Source organism: Microchirus variegatus, assembly GCF_963457635.1.
Source record: "Microchirus variegatus genome assembly, chromosome: 9".
Lineage (NCBI taxonomy): Eukaryota > Metazoa > Chordata > Actinopteri > Pleuronectiformes > Soleidae > Microchirus > Microchirus variegatus.
The window spans coordinates 5,655,863-5,671,028 of record NC_139810.1 but is presented as its reverse complement, the minus strand read 5'-3'; the positions used below and the strand labels follow the sequence as shown (position 1 = coordinate 5,671,028).

The 15,166-nt window shown below is 38.6% G+C and overlaps 1 protein-coding gene across 1 annotated transcript; it reads right to left on the bottom strand.

The window, feature by feature from the left end:
- Positions 1-6,360: 6,360 nt before the first annotated feature.
- Positions 6,361-12,610, bottom strand: mbd4 (methyl-CpG binding domain protein 4). Its single transcript, XM_083895296.1, has 8 exons — positions 12,509-12,610; positions 12,080-12,340; positions 10,513-11,168; positions 9,222-9,287; positions 8,993-9,127; positions 8,763-8,912; positions 6,942-7,045; positions 6,361-6,508 (listed from the first exon to the last, which is right to left on the bottom strand). Exons 2-8 carry the CDS (start codon positions 12,250-12,252, stop codon positions 6,434-6,436), a joined length of 1,359 nt encoding a protein of 452 aa, XP_083751422.1. The 5' UTR covers positions 12,253-12,340; positions 12,509-12,610; the 3' UTR covers positions 6,361-6,433.
- Between the last annotated feature and the right edge of the window lie 2,556 nt (positions 12,611-15,166).

The following is a 15,166-nucleotide window of genomic DNA, read 5'->3' as shown; positions in this document are numbered from 1 at the left end:
TTATATTTTTTAAATGAAATATTTATTGGAAGGATGTTTTATTAAGTTTTTACCTCATGAACATTTCTATGTATTTAATTATTTATTCAAGCAGGTACTGTAGCATCATGTTAAAAAAAAAAAAAAGCCCTGAAGCGTCACTTTTATCTCTCCATCCATCTAATTTATTATTGTTTTTCACCGGGTGAAAAGTAGTCTGAAGTGTCACTTTGTCATTATCTATGTTTGCTTTACAATAAAAGTACGTCGCTCCTCAGTTTTTATTTCATTCTGTGAAGCTTCCATTTGCTCTAAAAAAAGAATGAGAAATTTCTTCAATTGCTTCGCGTTTCATCATAAACTAAAAGAAATGCCCAGAACTTGACTGATTTTACACATCAAAGCTACTAATAACAAAATCAGCATTCTTAAAAACAAGATACGTCTTGCTTAAAATAACCTTCGAGAATAAAGTTTTTCCTGACTAATTCAAGCTTGATGGCTGTCTGACTCAGACATGGAGAAAGCACTGTGTTGGCACTGCACTGTTTATTTTTGCAGAAGCTTTTCATGTCAATAATAGGGTAGAGTAAACAGTCAACTGCCCTGTGATTGGTTAAAAACCTCCTGTGATGGGACAGAATTGGCAAAGCCTGTAACCGGAGTCCAGAGGAGGAGCAGGAGTTTTCACTCGCTCTCTCTCACATCACTTTAAATTTAAATTATGCTGAAAGTTTATTATATTATGGATCAGTTATGTCAAAAACATGTTTAGTCTACTGTACCTTTTACATGGACTAAAATTAGCAAAATCTAAACGCCTCCACTTCCACCATTCCCAGTTAACTTAATGGCAATTCAATGATTTTAAAACACCTTAAATGGAGTTTACTAAAAACTAGCGCTGGGCACGTTAACAGTGGTTAACGTGCACAGCGTGTTTCCATGACGACTGACCGGAAAAAGACGCGTGTGGGTTTTTTTCCAGTTTCTTTAGTGCCATTAGCTTGCCTACAGTCGAACTGGATCGGTCTGTTTATGAAACAAAAAGAGCAGCGCGACAAATAACCAGCGTACCTGTGTACTGTGTATGTGTGCCTCTGTTTTTAATGGCGCATTCCGTGACGACTGGCCCGGAAAAATACGTGTGACGTCATGTTTCCGTGCCGCGGCACAGTTTTCCAGTTAGCTCCGTTAGCTCCTTTAGCACGCCTACAGTCAAACTGTTATTGAAACGAAAAGAGCGCTACAAATAACCAGCGTACCTGTGTACTGCGTATGTGTGCCTCTGTTTTTAAAGTGTAGCGTTACTGTAGAGACTCATTTTAACAATCTGGAGCCACGTAAACATGACGTCACACGCATCTTTTTCCCGGTCAGTCGCCATGGAAACGCATCATGCGTTACCGTGCGCTAACATTGACGCCGTTAACGTTCCCAGCACTACTAAAAACATTGATGACTAATAGCCGGAAGATAAATGCTAGTCTGGAAATTGCGTCCGCTGCCAAAAATGAAGCTAAAGCTGATTTAAAAACCCACGTGCATTGCGGTACTTTGCCCAGAGAGTGACTGTGAGTCAACAGAGTTACATAGTGTTGCTTTAAGTCTTTAAGTAACTGTTCTAAATGTGTGTATTTCCTCTTACAAGACAACATCCATGCAGTCGGGTTGAAAATACATTAGTATTCTAATATATTCAGGTCGTAAAAACCTGTGAAATGTCCCTCAGGAGTTCCTTAATGGCTTTTATGGCACTAATTACATGTTCTTCGTACATTTTCTTGTGATCCGTGTTCACGTCTGAGGATGTCGGCGGTTCAGCCTATTTGAGCGTTCCACTCCAGTTAATGGGGTTGAGGCGCAGCAGCTCTCTCTCTTCCAGGACCTCCTGGGAACGTGTTAGTGTTCGGTCCCTCCACCTTTGCTCCATTAACTACACACACACACACACACACACACACACACACACACACACACACACACACACACACACACACACACACACACAGATGTAAGCAGCACCGACACAAAAAAAGCATCAACAGTGGAAGTATTATGCATGTGTAAGAGCTAGGGCTGCAACTAAAGACCCCCCACCTTCTCCATTTTATCTTTTTAGCTTTATTTATGTTATTATTATTATAATTATTATCTGTTTATTTTACTCTCGATTAGGAAAAGATATTCAAAAAATATTCAATTTTTTTTAACCATCTCTTTGTTATATGGAGCAAAAATACCGGAAAATATCCACATTTAAGAAGCTGGAAAAATCACGAAGTTTGTTTTAATTTTTGAAAAAAAAAACACACACTCAAACCAATTAAATATTATTGCAAAATCAACTTTTTAATCATTTAAATCCTTATATTTGAGTCTCTGGAGGCCTTACCAGTCGCCAAAGTGTGAAAAAAGACTCACTTCCGCGCTCATTGGGACGTCACAAGACGCTAAATTCCTGGAATTGTTGTCTCGCGGAGCTCCGCTTTGTCCATAAAACACGAGAGAATGCTGGCGAGGGCAACAGCATACGAGAACCGGAAGTCCGCGAGAAGTTCTATTCTTGGCTCCACAGTGCAGCACAGAGTTCTACACAAACTTCCAGCCTCAGAGGATTTATCTGTCCAGTGGATACATGTTATATATGACAGCAATGTGCCTGCTAGAGCCTGCAAATGATCACTTTTCCAAATGCTAACTGCTGTTAGCTCCCAGTAGCCTCTGTGGCTGTTATTTCCTGTCCCTTAAGTTTCATTTTACTAAAGAGACAGGCACTCAAAAGAGAGCATTCTGAACAGGGCTGTTTTGGCACAGACATGTTCATTAGGACACCAGGGAAGTAGTTTAACTTGGAGAAATGGGATATAATATGGGACCGTTAATAATAAAATAATCGCTGCACGTACCCTCTTGTTCTCATCTCTGTATATCATCATTGCTTTGCTGTGCTGCGTCCTCCGCTCTCGGTCGCTGGACACGGCGAGACGATCCACTTCTCGGACAAACTCGATTTCCTTGAAATTGGTGGCGAGCTGCAGCTTCAGCGCGACACGCTTCTCCTCCATCTGCCTCTGTAACTGCTCTCGCACCTCCTTCCTAGCAGCAGAAGGATAAGACTCGATGTGGTTCGGGACACGTTTTCGATCGGCACGGGACGTAAAAGTGAAGGTATCTACGTTTGTTTGTTTTTACCTGTATTCTTCTCTCTCACTGCTGCTTCCATAGAAGGGTTTCCTCCACACTTGGTGATACCTGACACATCAACGTAATCACGTCAAAATTTAATTACATGGCAGGTTTAAAGGTCCAGTGTGTGACACGTCTTAGGGCTGGCTTATACTTTCATAACTATATCTACTTTTTACACTCTGCTGTTTCCTTGTACTTCTTTGTTCGTTTGGTCAGATTCCTCTTTGTTTGCGTCGGGTTTCCGCTTCAAAATAAGAAAACACACTCTGGCTGGTTTGTCATTCAGGCTACTGTAGAAACATGGCGGCACAAGATGGCTGCCTCTGTAAAGCAAGGTCCTTGTCTAATGTACATATCGTTAGCCTAATAGCATAATTGTCTAAATAATTTTTTGGGTAATTGTGATATCTGCCTAACTTTACCAATGTGCTTGCTAAATTGCTTGTTTTCCGAAAACGTTCAAATATGACTTAGGCAACTATGCTATTAGGCTAACGATATGTAAGAATTTTTTTTAAATTATAAAGCAATTACGCACTTATACTAACATACTTATGGGTAGTATTTTCACTTCCTGCTAATAAACAGCTTTAACCATACCTCGCCTCCCTTATTTCCCTCTTTCCTTCCCCCTCCTCTCCTCTGCCCCCCATTTTTCCTTTCACCCCAACCTGTCTAGGCAGATGGCCGCACATCTTTGAGTCTGGTTCTGTCAGAGTTCTTCCACTGATGCCTTAGAGCTTTGCTCACTGGGCTTTTTTCATTTTCTCTTTTCTCTATAATATTGCAAAAGTTTCAGCCAACTATGTACAGAGCCTTGAGATAATGTATGTTTCGATTTGGCGCAAATTAATATAATTACATTAAATCATTAGTTTACCTAATTTGATTTGACTTACAGTGGTAGAAAAGCTCACATCTATTCAAACTGCCATAGTTTCCTACCTGGTCACATAATTCCACTGTTACACATTTTATACATCGTCAACATTGTTTTGCTAATTTTACTGCTCTACGGTAAAGTATGTTTTATATAGTTTCATTGCTCTATTTTTTCTGCTCTATTGTATATTGTGGTGTAACTCTGCCTTGCAAGGTGACCTGATATTCAGTATCAAAATCAATGGACTGGATATTGGCAAAAGAAAAACCTAAAATCCAGTTTGATCCCAAAACTCATATATGATGTAACCCTAATTTTAAAATCAAAGATAACAAAAATGTACCAATATATGTAATGAGGTGACATCTCCTGCTCTACCTGTAATGCTCTCTCCTCTGCAGAATCGCTGCCCTCTGGTGGTTATGGTGGTGAACCGCTGGAGTCTCCAGACTGACGGTGCGTGTATGGACATGAGGTGGATGTAATGGGTTCAGTCTTGGAATACTCTGTTGGGAGCAGATTTATAGAATTCAGAGAAAGTGTCTTCCCCCCACGAAGACGTGAGGGTGAGGACAGTTGCGATGAAATCTACGTGCACCTGATTGCTCGTCCGCAGACGGGCTGAGTCTGAGATGATGGGGAAAGTGACAGGAGTGACCACCAGGGAGCGACTCTGCCGCACAGGAGGTGTGGTGGTATGAGGGAGATACACTGGTGTGCAAGGTATGGAGATGGCTGCTGTGGTCATGAAGCAGAAATGAACAGAATTATGTTTAATGTAAAGGAGACATATTATACAAAATCAACTTTTAATCATTTTAATACTTATATTTGGGGCTCTCGAGGCCCTATGATAGGCAAAGTGTGAAAAAAGATATGGTAGCCCTGAGGTAAAAAACACAAACGCAAATCACAAAACATGATTTGCATTTGTGTTTTTTGACTTCCGTTTTTGTGATTTGCGTTTTTTGTGGTTTACGTTTGTGTTTTTTGTGATTTGCGTTTGTGTCTTTTGTGATTTTAGTTTTTTGATTTACGTCTGCATTTTTAGAGTTGCATTTTTGTTTTTTGTTACTTGCGTTTTTTGTGATTTGCTTTTGTGTTATTTGTATTTTGCATTTCTGTTTTTTGTGATTTACATTTTTTTGTGATTTGCTTTTGTGTCTTCTGTGATTTGAGTTTTTTTTATTTACGTTTGCATTTTTTGTGATTTGCGTTTTTTGAGTTGCGGTTTTGTTTTGTGTTATATGCGTTTTTGTGATTAGGTGTTTTTTTGTCATTTGCGTTTGTGTATTTTGATTTGTGTTTTTTGTGATTTCAGTTTATTTTATTTACGTTTGCATTTTTTGAGTTGCGGTTTTGTGTTTTGTTATATGCGTTTTTGTGATTTGCGTTTGTGTTTTTTGTGATTAGCTCAGTGCAGCACAGAGTTCTACTCGAACTTCCAGCCTCAGAGGATTTACATTTTATATATGACGGCAATGTCCCGGCTAGAATCGGCAAATGATGTCTTTTCCGAATGCTAACTGCTGTTAGCTGCCGTTAGCCTCAGTTACGCTGACGTAGTTTCCTGTGTCTCATTTGCATTTAAAGAGACAGGCACTCAAAAGAGAGTGTTCTGAACAGGGCTGTTTTGACAGGGTGATTGAACTGCTGTGGTGCTTCATCCTTAAGGTGTTGTGACCAAAGCATGTCACAGACCTAGGAACTAGGTTAATATGTCTAATTTAAATTAAGACACACATATGGAGAAAACTGTTAACTTACGCAGTCTCATCTTGGAGTTGTGTCTTCTGTTCGTCCACCAGAGAAGTGCAGCCTTTATGTGTAGAGAAAGATTTCCCAAATTCTTCAGACCCTGAACAAGTAGATCTTCTTCTTCATTCCATTACCATTAAATCATGTTGAGAAGAACACATTTCAGTAGCAGCACGAGTTAGACATTAAACCCGTGGTCGTGCCTGTGCATTCACTGATGGCTCTGCAGTGGCAACAGTCGCCTTGGGAATCGGGTTACCAACCCAAATAAAAGAAAGCTGCTCAGCTGCTGAGTTGTAATCACGCGCATCAGCGCACACAACACGGGAGCCATTATTAAGCCTTAAACAATGAGACTGAACAAGGACAGTGAGGACATGTGTCCGGACATCATCTTACAGGAAAGCGAGCAGGAACACTGACTTAATAATTCACCCCAGAGTCATTTCACCTTTTAAAAACATTTAATTATGTTATTAAACACACATTTTTAATTAAAACAAAGGAAAACACTGATTTCTGTTAATATTAAAACTGCACGGGTTTAACAAGAACCTGAATGTGGTTAATGAGGTCACGACGGGGTTCGAGTAAAATCTTCCTATCTTCCTCCGTTGTGCTTCAGATTCCCAGAGTTTTGTGGTTCTCCCACAGCCAGGCGTGATATTTGTTTAACATGTGATCCATGGGCGTCACCTTGACATAAGAACACACACACAAAAGTTTCCATTAATGAACATCTTTACCAGAAAATGACTTTGGTAGAAGCTGAAGTTACTTTTTTTTAATAATATTTACTTGAGTAAATGTCTTAAAGTATATGATATTTACTGTACTTAAGTATCAAAAGTAATTTTCTGATATAAAATGGACTTTTAGAAGCAGTATGGCGAGTTGTCTTTCAACTGGAAGGTTGTGGGTTCAATTCCTGGCTCTGCTAGTCTCTGTATGTGTCCTTGAGCAAGACACTTAACCCCATTAACCAACTCTTCTTCTGATTTTATTTGGTAGTAACGAGTAACAAAGACAGAGGAAATGTAGTGGAGTAAAAGTAAAAGATAGAGTTGCTAGAAATATAAATGAATTTAGTACTTAAGTACAGTAATAGAATCCTAACTCTAATACTCACATCTCTCCACTCTCCCACACAGAAGATCCTGTAGGAGTCGTTGCCATATTTCCCGATACCATGAAGCTCGATGGGGTAGCGCCATTGTTTATTTAGATATTCATCTGCGGAAAAGAGGAAAAAAAGATTTTACAAGTGTAAGTGAGCAGTTTACAGCTGTAAAACAGTGAGATAAAGAGGGTGAGGCTTTTGTTGAGAGGCTAAAATCTCTTTTTTGTCTTCTTCTAATCATTTCCCAGCAGGCTCAACACTGAGAAGTGAAACACTGCCCCCCACAGTTCAAAGTGCTTCATCACAGTTCGAAGTGTCGTCGGACTTCTAGGCTGGTTCACAAAAACAGCGGTAAGTCCTGATCACTGAGTGATTTGTGAATTTGTACTAAAACAAAGACAATTGGAGTGAATAACTGCGTTTTGACAAACAAACATAAGTAACATATCCCACTCACAAAAAGTTAGGGATGTTTGGTTTTGGATTCAATTTCAGAATGGACCTAAAATGCACTCTTACCTTTACAGGTGAACTTAAGTTAACCTTCTCTGAACTTTTCAATGCACGTGTCAAATTGTTCAATGTTTCAGTTCTTATTGAATGTCGCAAACTATCACATTATTTCGAAATAAGATGGTTTTTTTCGTTATAATGAGAAACTATGATGTTATTTTGAGCAACTATTACGTTATTTCGAGATAAGATGTTTTCTCGATACAACGAGAAACTATCACGTTATAACGAGAAACTATTACGTTATGTCGAGATAAGAGGTTTTCTTGTTATAACAAGAAACTATCATGTTATTTTGAGAAACTATTACGTTATAACGAGAAACTTTCACGTTGTTCTGAGATAAGATTGTTTCTATCACATTATTTCAAGAAACTATTTTAAGTTATATCGATTAACTATCTGTTGTTTTGAGAAACTATCACAGTATTTTGAGAAACTATCACGCTTTTTCGAGATAACATGTTTTCTCGTTATAACAAGAAACTATCACGTTATTTTGAGATAAGGTTGTTTTCTTGTTATTACGAGAAACTATCACATTATCTTGAGAAACTATTACCTTATAACGTGAAACTATCACGTTATTTCGAGAAACTATTACGTTATAATGAGAAACTATTACGTTATAATGAGAAACTATTACGTTATTTTGAGAAACTATCACAGTATTTTGAGAAACTATCACGCTTTTTTTTCGAGATAACATGTTTTCTCGTTATAACGAGAAACTATCACGTTATTTTGAGATAAGATTGTTTTCTTGTTATCACGAGAAACTATCACATTATTTTGAGAAACTATTACCTTATAACGTGAAACTATCACGTTATTTCGAGAAACTATTACGTTATAATGAGAAACTATTACGTTATAATGAGAAACTATCACATTATTTTGAGAAACTATCACGCTTTTTCGAGATAACATGTTTTCTCGTTATAACAAGAAACTATCACGTTATTTCGAGATAAGATTGTTTTTTTGTTATCACGAGAAACTATCACGTTATGTCGAGAAACTATTACGTTGTTTCGAGATGTTTTCTCGTTATAACATCATAACATCTCGAAATAACATGATAGTTTCTCGTTATAACGTAATACTGAGCACCCCATTTTTTTTCTATGTGTGGCAGCAATACACTTTTGTAGTTATTGACAATGTGTATTCAAACCTTGTACTTAAATGGCCTGCTTTCATGGTAGAATATCACTGTGCATGAACTTTTCATAGCGATATACTTGTCTAATATCCCTAACTTTTCGTGAGTAGTGTACATGGAGACAAATCCATCTGTGGACGTTCATAAATCACCTGAAAAGCGGATGAGTGTCTTGGCTCTGAGCTCATAGAGACCGAGTGGTTGCATAAGTTCAGATATGGGCTTCCAGTCGGCCTCGCGGGTCAGCTCCGCAGACGGATACTGATCCAGGAACTGCCACAGCACTGGAATGGCAACTTTACCTGGTTTTTAAGAGTTGAAATGTCAGGTTTATTATACGTTCGTCGGTACACTGTCTATCTTTGGTTTGTTGTGATCTTACCAGAGGTCTTGTTGAGGAAAATTGTGGCAACCAGGAGCTTCCACGGATCGTGGAAAAGTGTTTCCTGTACCAGATTAAAGGGAGAACGAGGGGGCGTCCACTTCTTGAAGACCTTTCTCCTGGGAGGGCTAAGTCCTGCGTGTGGACAGTGTGCACACAGATCAATATTATTAACACACTTAAGCTTTCACTTGGCTCATTTTTATCAAATGAAGCGTTTAAACGTTACCGTCGTTTGAGAGTTTCCCGCTGAAATAAGGGCTCGTTTTGCGTTTGTCATCCAAGCTTTTGGACCCTGGACGAAAAATACATCAGCAGTGATGAATGTTTGAAATATTCCTGTCCGACAACACGAGAAATAAAAGAGAAATGGAAGCTAAAATCAATTTTCTTCCAAGTCTGACTAATGGACGCCCTCGTATATATAATACAGTGATGCAGCAGAAACTTGATCCTGCTTCGTACACGGTATGGATTCATGACGTATGGAAGTCATGTGAGCTTATCAAAATATCTTTTTGAGGCTTTTCTTCTTCAAAGTTGCTCAAAACTAGCAAACATTTAATCATTTTCAGGATTTTAAGCCTTTTAAATGCCAATTTCTGTATAATGAATAGTAAGGGATGGGGCACTGGTGGTGTGATTATGTCAAAGATTAGCATTAGCATTAGTATTTTTTATATAGCACCAGATACTCCATCTGCACACCAAAATCTGCAATAAAATCATCATCTTTTTCAGTTTTTCCCTAAATCAAATCAAATCAAATTCATCCCCAAAATGATCAAATATTCAATAATTTTCAGTATTTTAACCCTTTAAAGGCCAGTTTAATTATATTCATTTTTAAACCACAAGAAATGTTTGTTTTTCAATATAATAAATAGTAGGGTGATGGGGCATTGCTGGAGATTAGAGTCTTGGATATGTCAAAGATTAGCATTAGCATTAGTATTTTCTTTATATCGTGCCAGATACTCCCTCTGCAATAAAATCCTCATACATAAATATTTATTTTTTGCTGAAATCCCTTAATCAAATTCAGCCCTTATCAAAATGATCAAATATTCAATATTTTTCAGGATTTTAACCCTTTAAAGGCCAATTTTAAATTCACAAAAATATATATATATATTCCATATGGCGATGGGGCATTGGTGGAGATTAGAGTCTTGGATATGTCAAAGTTTAGCACCAAAATTGATTTGATTGCATTTATACTTTTTTTTTTATGTGGGCACATCTGGACACCTTCATGGCCAAAAATGCCTCATTGACTTCCATTAAAACCACATTGGATTTCAAAAATGTGACTAAAATGAAAAGTTCTGACAACAATCCATGCCATAAGCTGATCAACAAATAAAAAAAAGAGAGAAAAATGTCAAAACAAACAGGGTTGTTGAAGAGCTTTGTGTTAAAATGAGGAATTTGTGTTTCTGCACAGGATCGATAGAAGACGATAAATCCAATGTAAAAGTTTATTTAACAGCTGAACTGACAGTGTGGATCATACGTACTATTTTGAGAGTCTCTCGCTGGCGTGCAGCTGTTCACAGGAACGTCAGGTAACGACACCTCGTCTTCCACGTCGGCGTCAGTCTCCCGCTCGTCGTCACCTTTGCTGTGAAGACGACTGGTTTTTCCACCTGGTTCCCCCTCGCTGTCGCTGTCGGTGGCGGGGTGAACGTTCACAGCAGGAACAGACGACCGTGCGTCTCCCCGTTTGCCCTCGTGATCGCCGGAACTTGGTTTTGGTTTGACAGATGGAGTCGTTTGTCGAAGCTTTCCTCTTTGCTTCACGTCACCCTGCACCGCTGCATCTCCTGCACAGGCCTCCGTCGTCTCATCGGTCTCCTCTGGAGCAACATCACTAGCGTGATTAGCATCATCTGCACTCTTTACCTGTGGAGTTCTTCTGGGGGACGAAGAGGCTCTTTTAGACTTATTTGGAGGAGGTGGATCCAGGTTTTCGGTCGTCACCCCGCGTTTATTTGCGCCCCTTTTCTTTGTTCTCCCCTTCCCGATTTGGGCGGGAAGCACATTTCGCGACGCTGCGACGACGTCGTCCTCGGACGCGGCGAAGCTGAAGAGGCTTATGTCTAAGTCGTCTTCGGCGTTTTGGAGGAGGAAGGCGTGCAGGGACGACCTTGACCGGAACCTCTGCCCTTGAGGACTGAAACGACAGAAACGCTGAGTCACTCTTTTAAGCAGGGCTGTCAAACTCATTATCACTGAGGGCCACATCAGCATAATGGTCACCCTCAAGGGCCAGATGTAACTGTCATACAGAATAAATGTAACTAAATGTAACCAAATATAATGTAAAAAATAAAGATAACTACTCTGTAACATATTGCTAAATAACTTTCTGTATTTATTACTTATTAAATTTCACTCGTCGCATGATGCATATACAATGATACACTGCGATCTAGTGGCGGTGCCGTCGCAATGTGGGTAACGCAATCGCCATGCATTGTGGGAAATGTAGTTTGTGGTCAACGCACGCCTTAAAGCAGCATGGACCTATTTAACACATTATTAAGACCAATTAATCACTCGCTGGGCCACATAAAATGACGTGGCGGGCCACATCTGGCCCCCGCGCCTTGAGTTTGACACGTGTGCTCTAAATCCTCAGCATGCTTACAGCAAATACTGCTTTGATTTATTGCTGTTTCTCTTTTAAAATTCAGTTTTAAAGGTGCCATATGTAAGAATGTGGCCAAAAAACGGTTACTACATTCAAATTCATAATACCGAGGTCTTTTAGGTTTCGTTTTCTGACGTAACTGGCAACCCGTGGTTGCTCTGCAGCTGAGACTCTACCGACTGCAATGATTGGTAGACGGCGGTAGGTGGCGCCACATGCCAAAACATGATTTCAAAACATAAACATGATTTGCAGTCTGCAAAATATTTGTTTTAATGCAAATATTTTGTCTGTACTGTTGTTGTTGGTGAGTTCAGTTTGTTATATGAACATTATTCCTGAGTCTCTGTGACATATTAGGAGGATTTTATGGCCAGTTGCTTTAGATTTATTACATAATGCACCTTTAAACAAAAAGGACGATAAGTCACCTTGTAATATAGACGTCCAGTTTGCCTGCGGTCTTTCCTCCTCGCCTCTGCCGGACCTCTCTGATCCAGCCGGAGGGCATCGTGGTGGAAATGTGGCACAAATCCTCTTTGTCCTCTTTACTTTGTTCTCCACTGGTCTCCAGCTGGATGATGTCACTGTCTATGGGATGCATTTTTATTTATATTTTTATTTTTTTCAAGGCAGCTCAGCCCTGTTGCCGTTTTTGTTTTTTCTGACCCCGGCTGTGATGGAAGTAGACTCTAAAGAGGTACAAGTAAAAGAAACAAAACAAAGACATTTACCACAACACAGGCACGATGACGTCAAAACATCGAATCTCAATATCACACAGAGGAAGATCAGCACATACATCAAAGATCAAAGTATAAACATGTTATACAGATTAAAAACTGCACCACATGACTCACCACCAAAGGCGTGGAGACGAGTGTGTCCTCTTTGTCCTCTTTGTGAAGCTCTGAAGACAACATCGGGGGTGGAAGTGAGTGAAAACACAACAGCTCCTCGGCGTGCAGGAAGTAGCGAGCACAGCCGAGCGGCGTTGCCAGATCGGTCAGTTTTCCGCATTAGAGTGTGGTCTTCAGGGAGAACGTCCTAGATTTACAACATTTACAACATTTAAATACAATTTCATGTTCGTGAGTGAGTCATTTGGATCCGCAATATGTTTATGTACAACAAAATTTACAATTAAATACAATATGTGGCTGGACTGTTTACATTGAGATGTATGTAACAGTGTGTGTATATATATTCTTTAATATGATACATCAATGGGTACAATGGATGGAAATGTAATTTTTATAATTTTGATTAGTAATTACTACTTCTGCTGCTACTATCTGGCACATGTACATGTTGTTATATGATATTCCTATTTGATAAATTCATACATTTATAAAAATGTGGTTTTATTAGATTGATTTTTACAGTCTGTTACCTTTTTTTTCCCACATCCACGTGTTGGTTAAACTGTTAGCACAGGCCTTTAACACATTTAGGGTCACTTTATGCAGATTTTTGTGACTAGAGTTTTGTGAAATAGAGTTACTTGCCTGAGAAAATTAAATTGTTTTGACAAATTCTTCAATATGTAGTGATAGTTAACCTGCATGCAGTGATACTACAAGTTTGGCTAACTAGTAAGCTTAGCGAAAATAACCTGGTAACTTGTTCTAATGCTATATTAGACTGAATATCTATCATTTATTCCAAAATCCTTCATTCTGAAACATTCTTAAATCAAACTAGTTTGTAGTTTTGGTTATTTTCTTGTATTTCATGGATTTTTGTGTGCATGGCAAGCGATATCTCTAATTCCAGTTTCAGATAACTACAACGCCATCATGAGTAGTAATAATTCACAGTCAAGATATATTTAATTATCCTCAATTGAAAATATCTACACTTTCCCTTTTAGATATGTTTATTTAAGTTTCAGAAAGTCAGAATGAAGTTGTAGCTATCTCAGTTTAGATTGACAAGAATGACGTCACAATTCATACTAGTCGCAATGAAATCACGACCAGTCGCAATGAAATCACGACCAGTCAAAATGACGTCACAGATAATTCCAGACAGTCAAGCAATGGCGGTAAAATGTTAAAAAAAAAATAAGAATAGGCTTGACATAGGTGTAAGCTAGCACTGATCTTCCGTCTTTTCACACAAACCTGGCAACCCAGAAGTGGCGTCTGCTCAGTGCGAGCGAGCACGAGAGGAGCTTAGTACGAAAAACGGATCCATGAAACAAACCTGTTGAGTCACACAAAAAACAGCAGCGTTGTTGCCGTTGAACGGTGGAAATGAGAGCCGTTCTTGCGTGGAAGGAAACCATTCGTGACCAATGGTAAGACTGAGACTATTTATGGATGTTTTCTCGCGGCTGCAGGCCCCAGGTGCTAGGATGCGACGCTATGTGGTTAGCAACGGCGGTTGCTATGCAAACTGGGGTTAGCGAGCTAACTTAGCAATTCTGTTGTCGTTGACAAATGACAGTGGATTTGAAGTCACTTTTTTGACTTTCTTGTCTGAGTGTCCTTTCCTACAGAATATAGCACATTAATAGATAGAGTTTTAGCTTCTTGTTGACACAATACGAGATAGTAGCTAACAGTGTTAAGCTAGGTGCTGCACATCATAGCTTGTTGTGTGAGTTAAAATGAGTTAAATCTGTGTTTTCATGAATGAGGCTGCAAATAAACTGATTTTTTATCCATTAAATGTCAAATCATACCACTCAATCACTCTGCTGTGTATTAATACTTATACATCACCATGAGATAAAGTTGTCAATTAAATAAATCTTGTCACACCAATTGTCAAAATTGTTGTATTGCTGGTTTTTACATCATTATTCTAACTTTTATTTAACCAGGAAGCCTCTATAAGATTAAAAATCTATTTTACAAGAGGGGTTTAGCCAAGACCGATGAGACAGTGTAAAATACACAATGATAAACTATCAAAATACACTATTTACAGCCAGACTAATGCTGAATTTATTCACAGTTAATTTAGAAAAACGTTCTTTGATACCAATACTGGTATCACGATCTTTATAATTTGTGATATCAATATCAGTACGATACAGTCTTTTAAATTAGTTTTATTTATTTTGGAAACTGCTAAGCTGTATGAGTTTACCACCGAGCCATAACCACTGTATTAAATACATGCTCTAATAGTGTAACAAGTATTCTGCTATCAAACACACATTTTGTCAACTTAAAATGTTGTTACTGCTTTTTGGTTTATATTTACAGTCTCTGCAGTGATGCATTTGTGGGATTTATGTCATAGGTTTTACAGATTGTCTAAAATGCTATGTTTTTCCTTTTTCCAATATCCGATCCAGTAATTTTGACCATATCGGACTGATATTCAGTATTCAGTATCGACTCAAACCTTTTGGACATAATGCAAATATTCCTGTCTGCATGTGTCACAATGTACATCACTTTTAAGAATAATGCAATGTTAAACTTTTTTTTTCAATAATCCCCCAGCTGTGTCCCAGTTTTAGGGTATAAATGGTGTTAAGTATTAAAGGTACAATGTGTGAA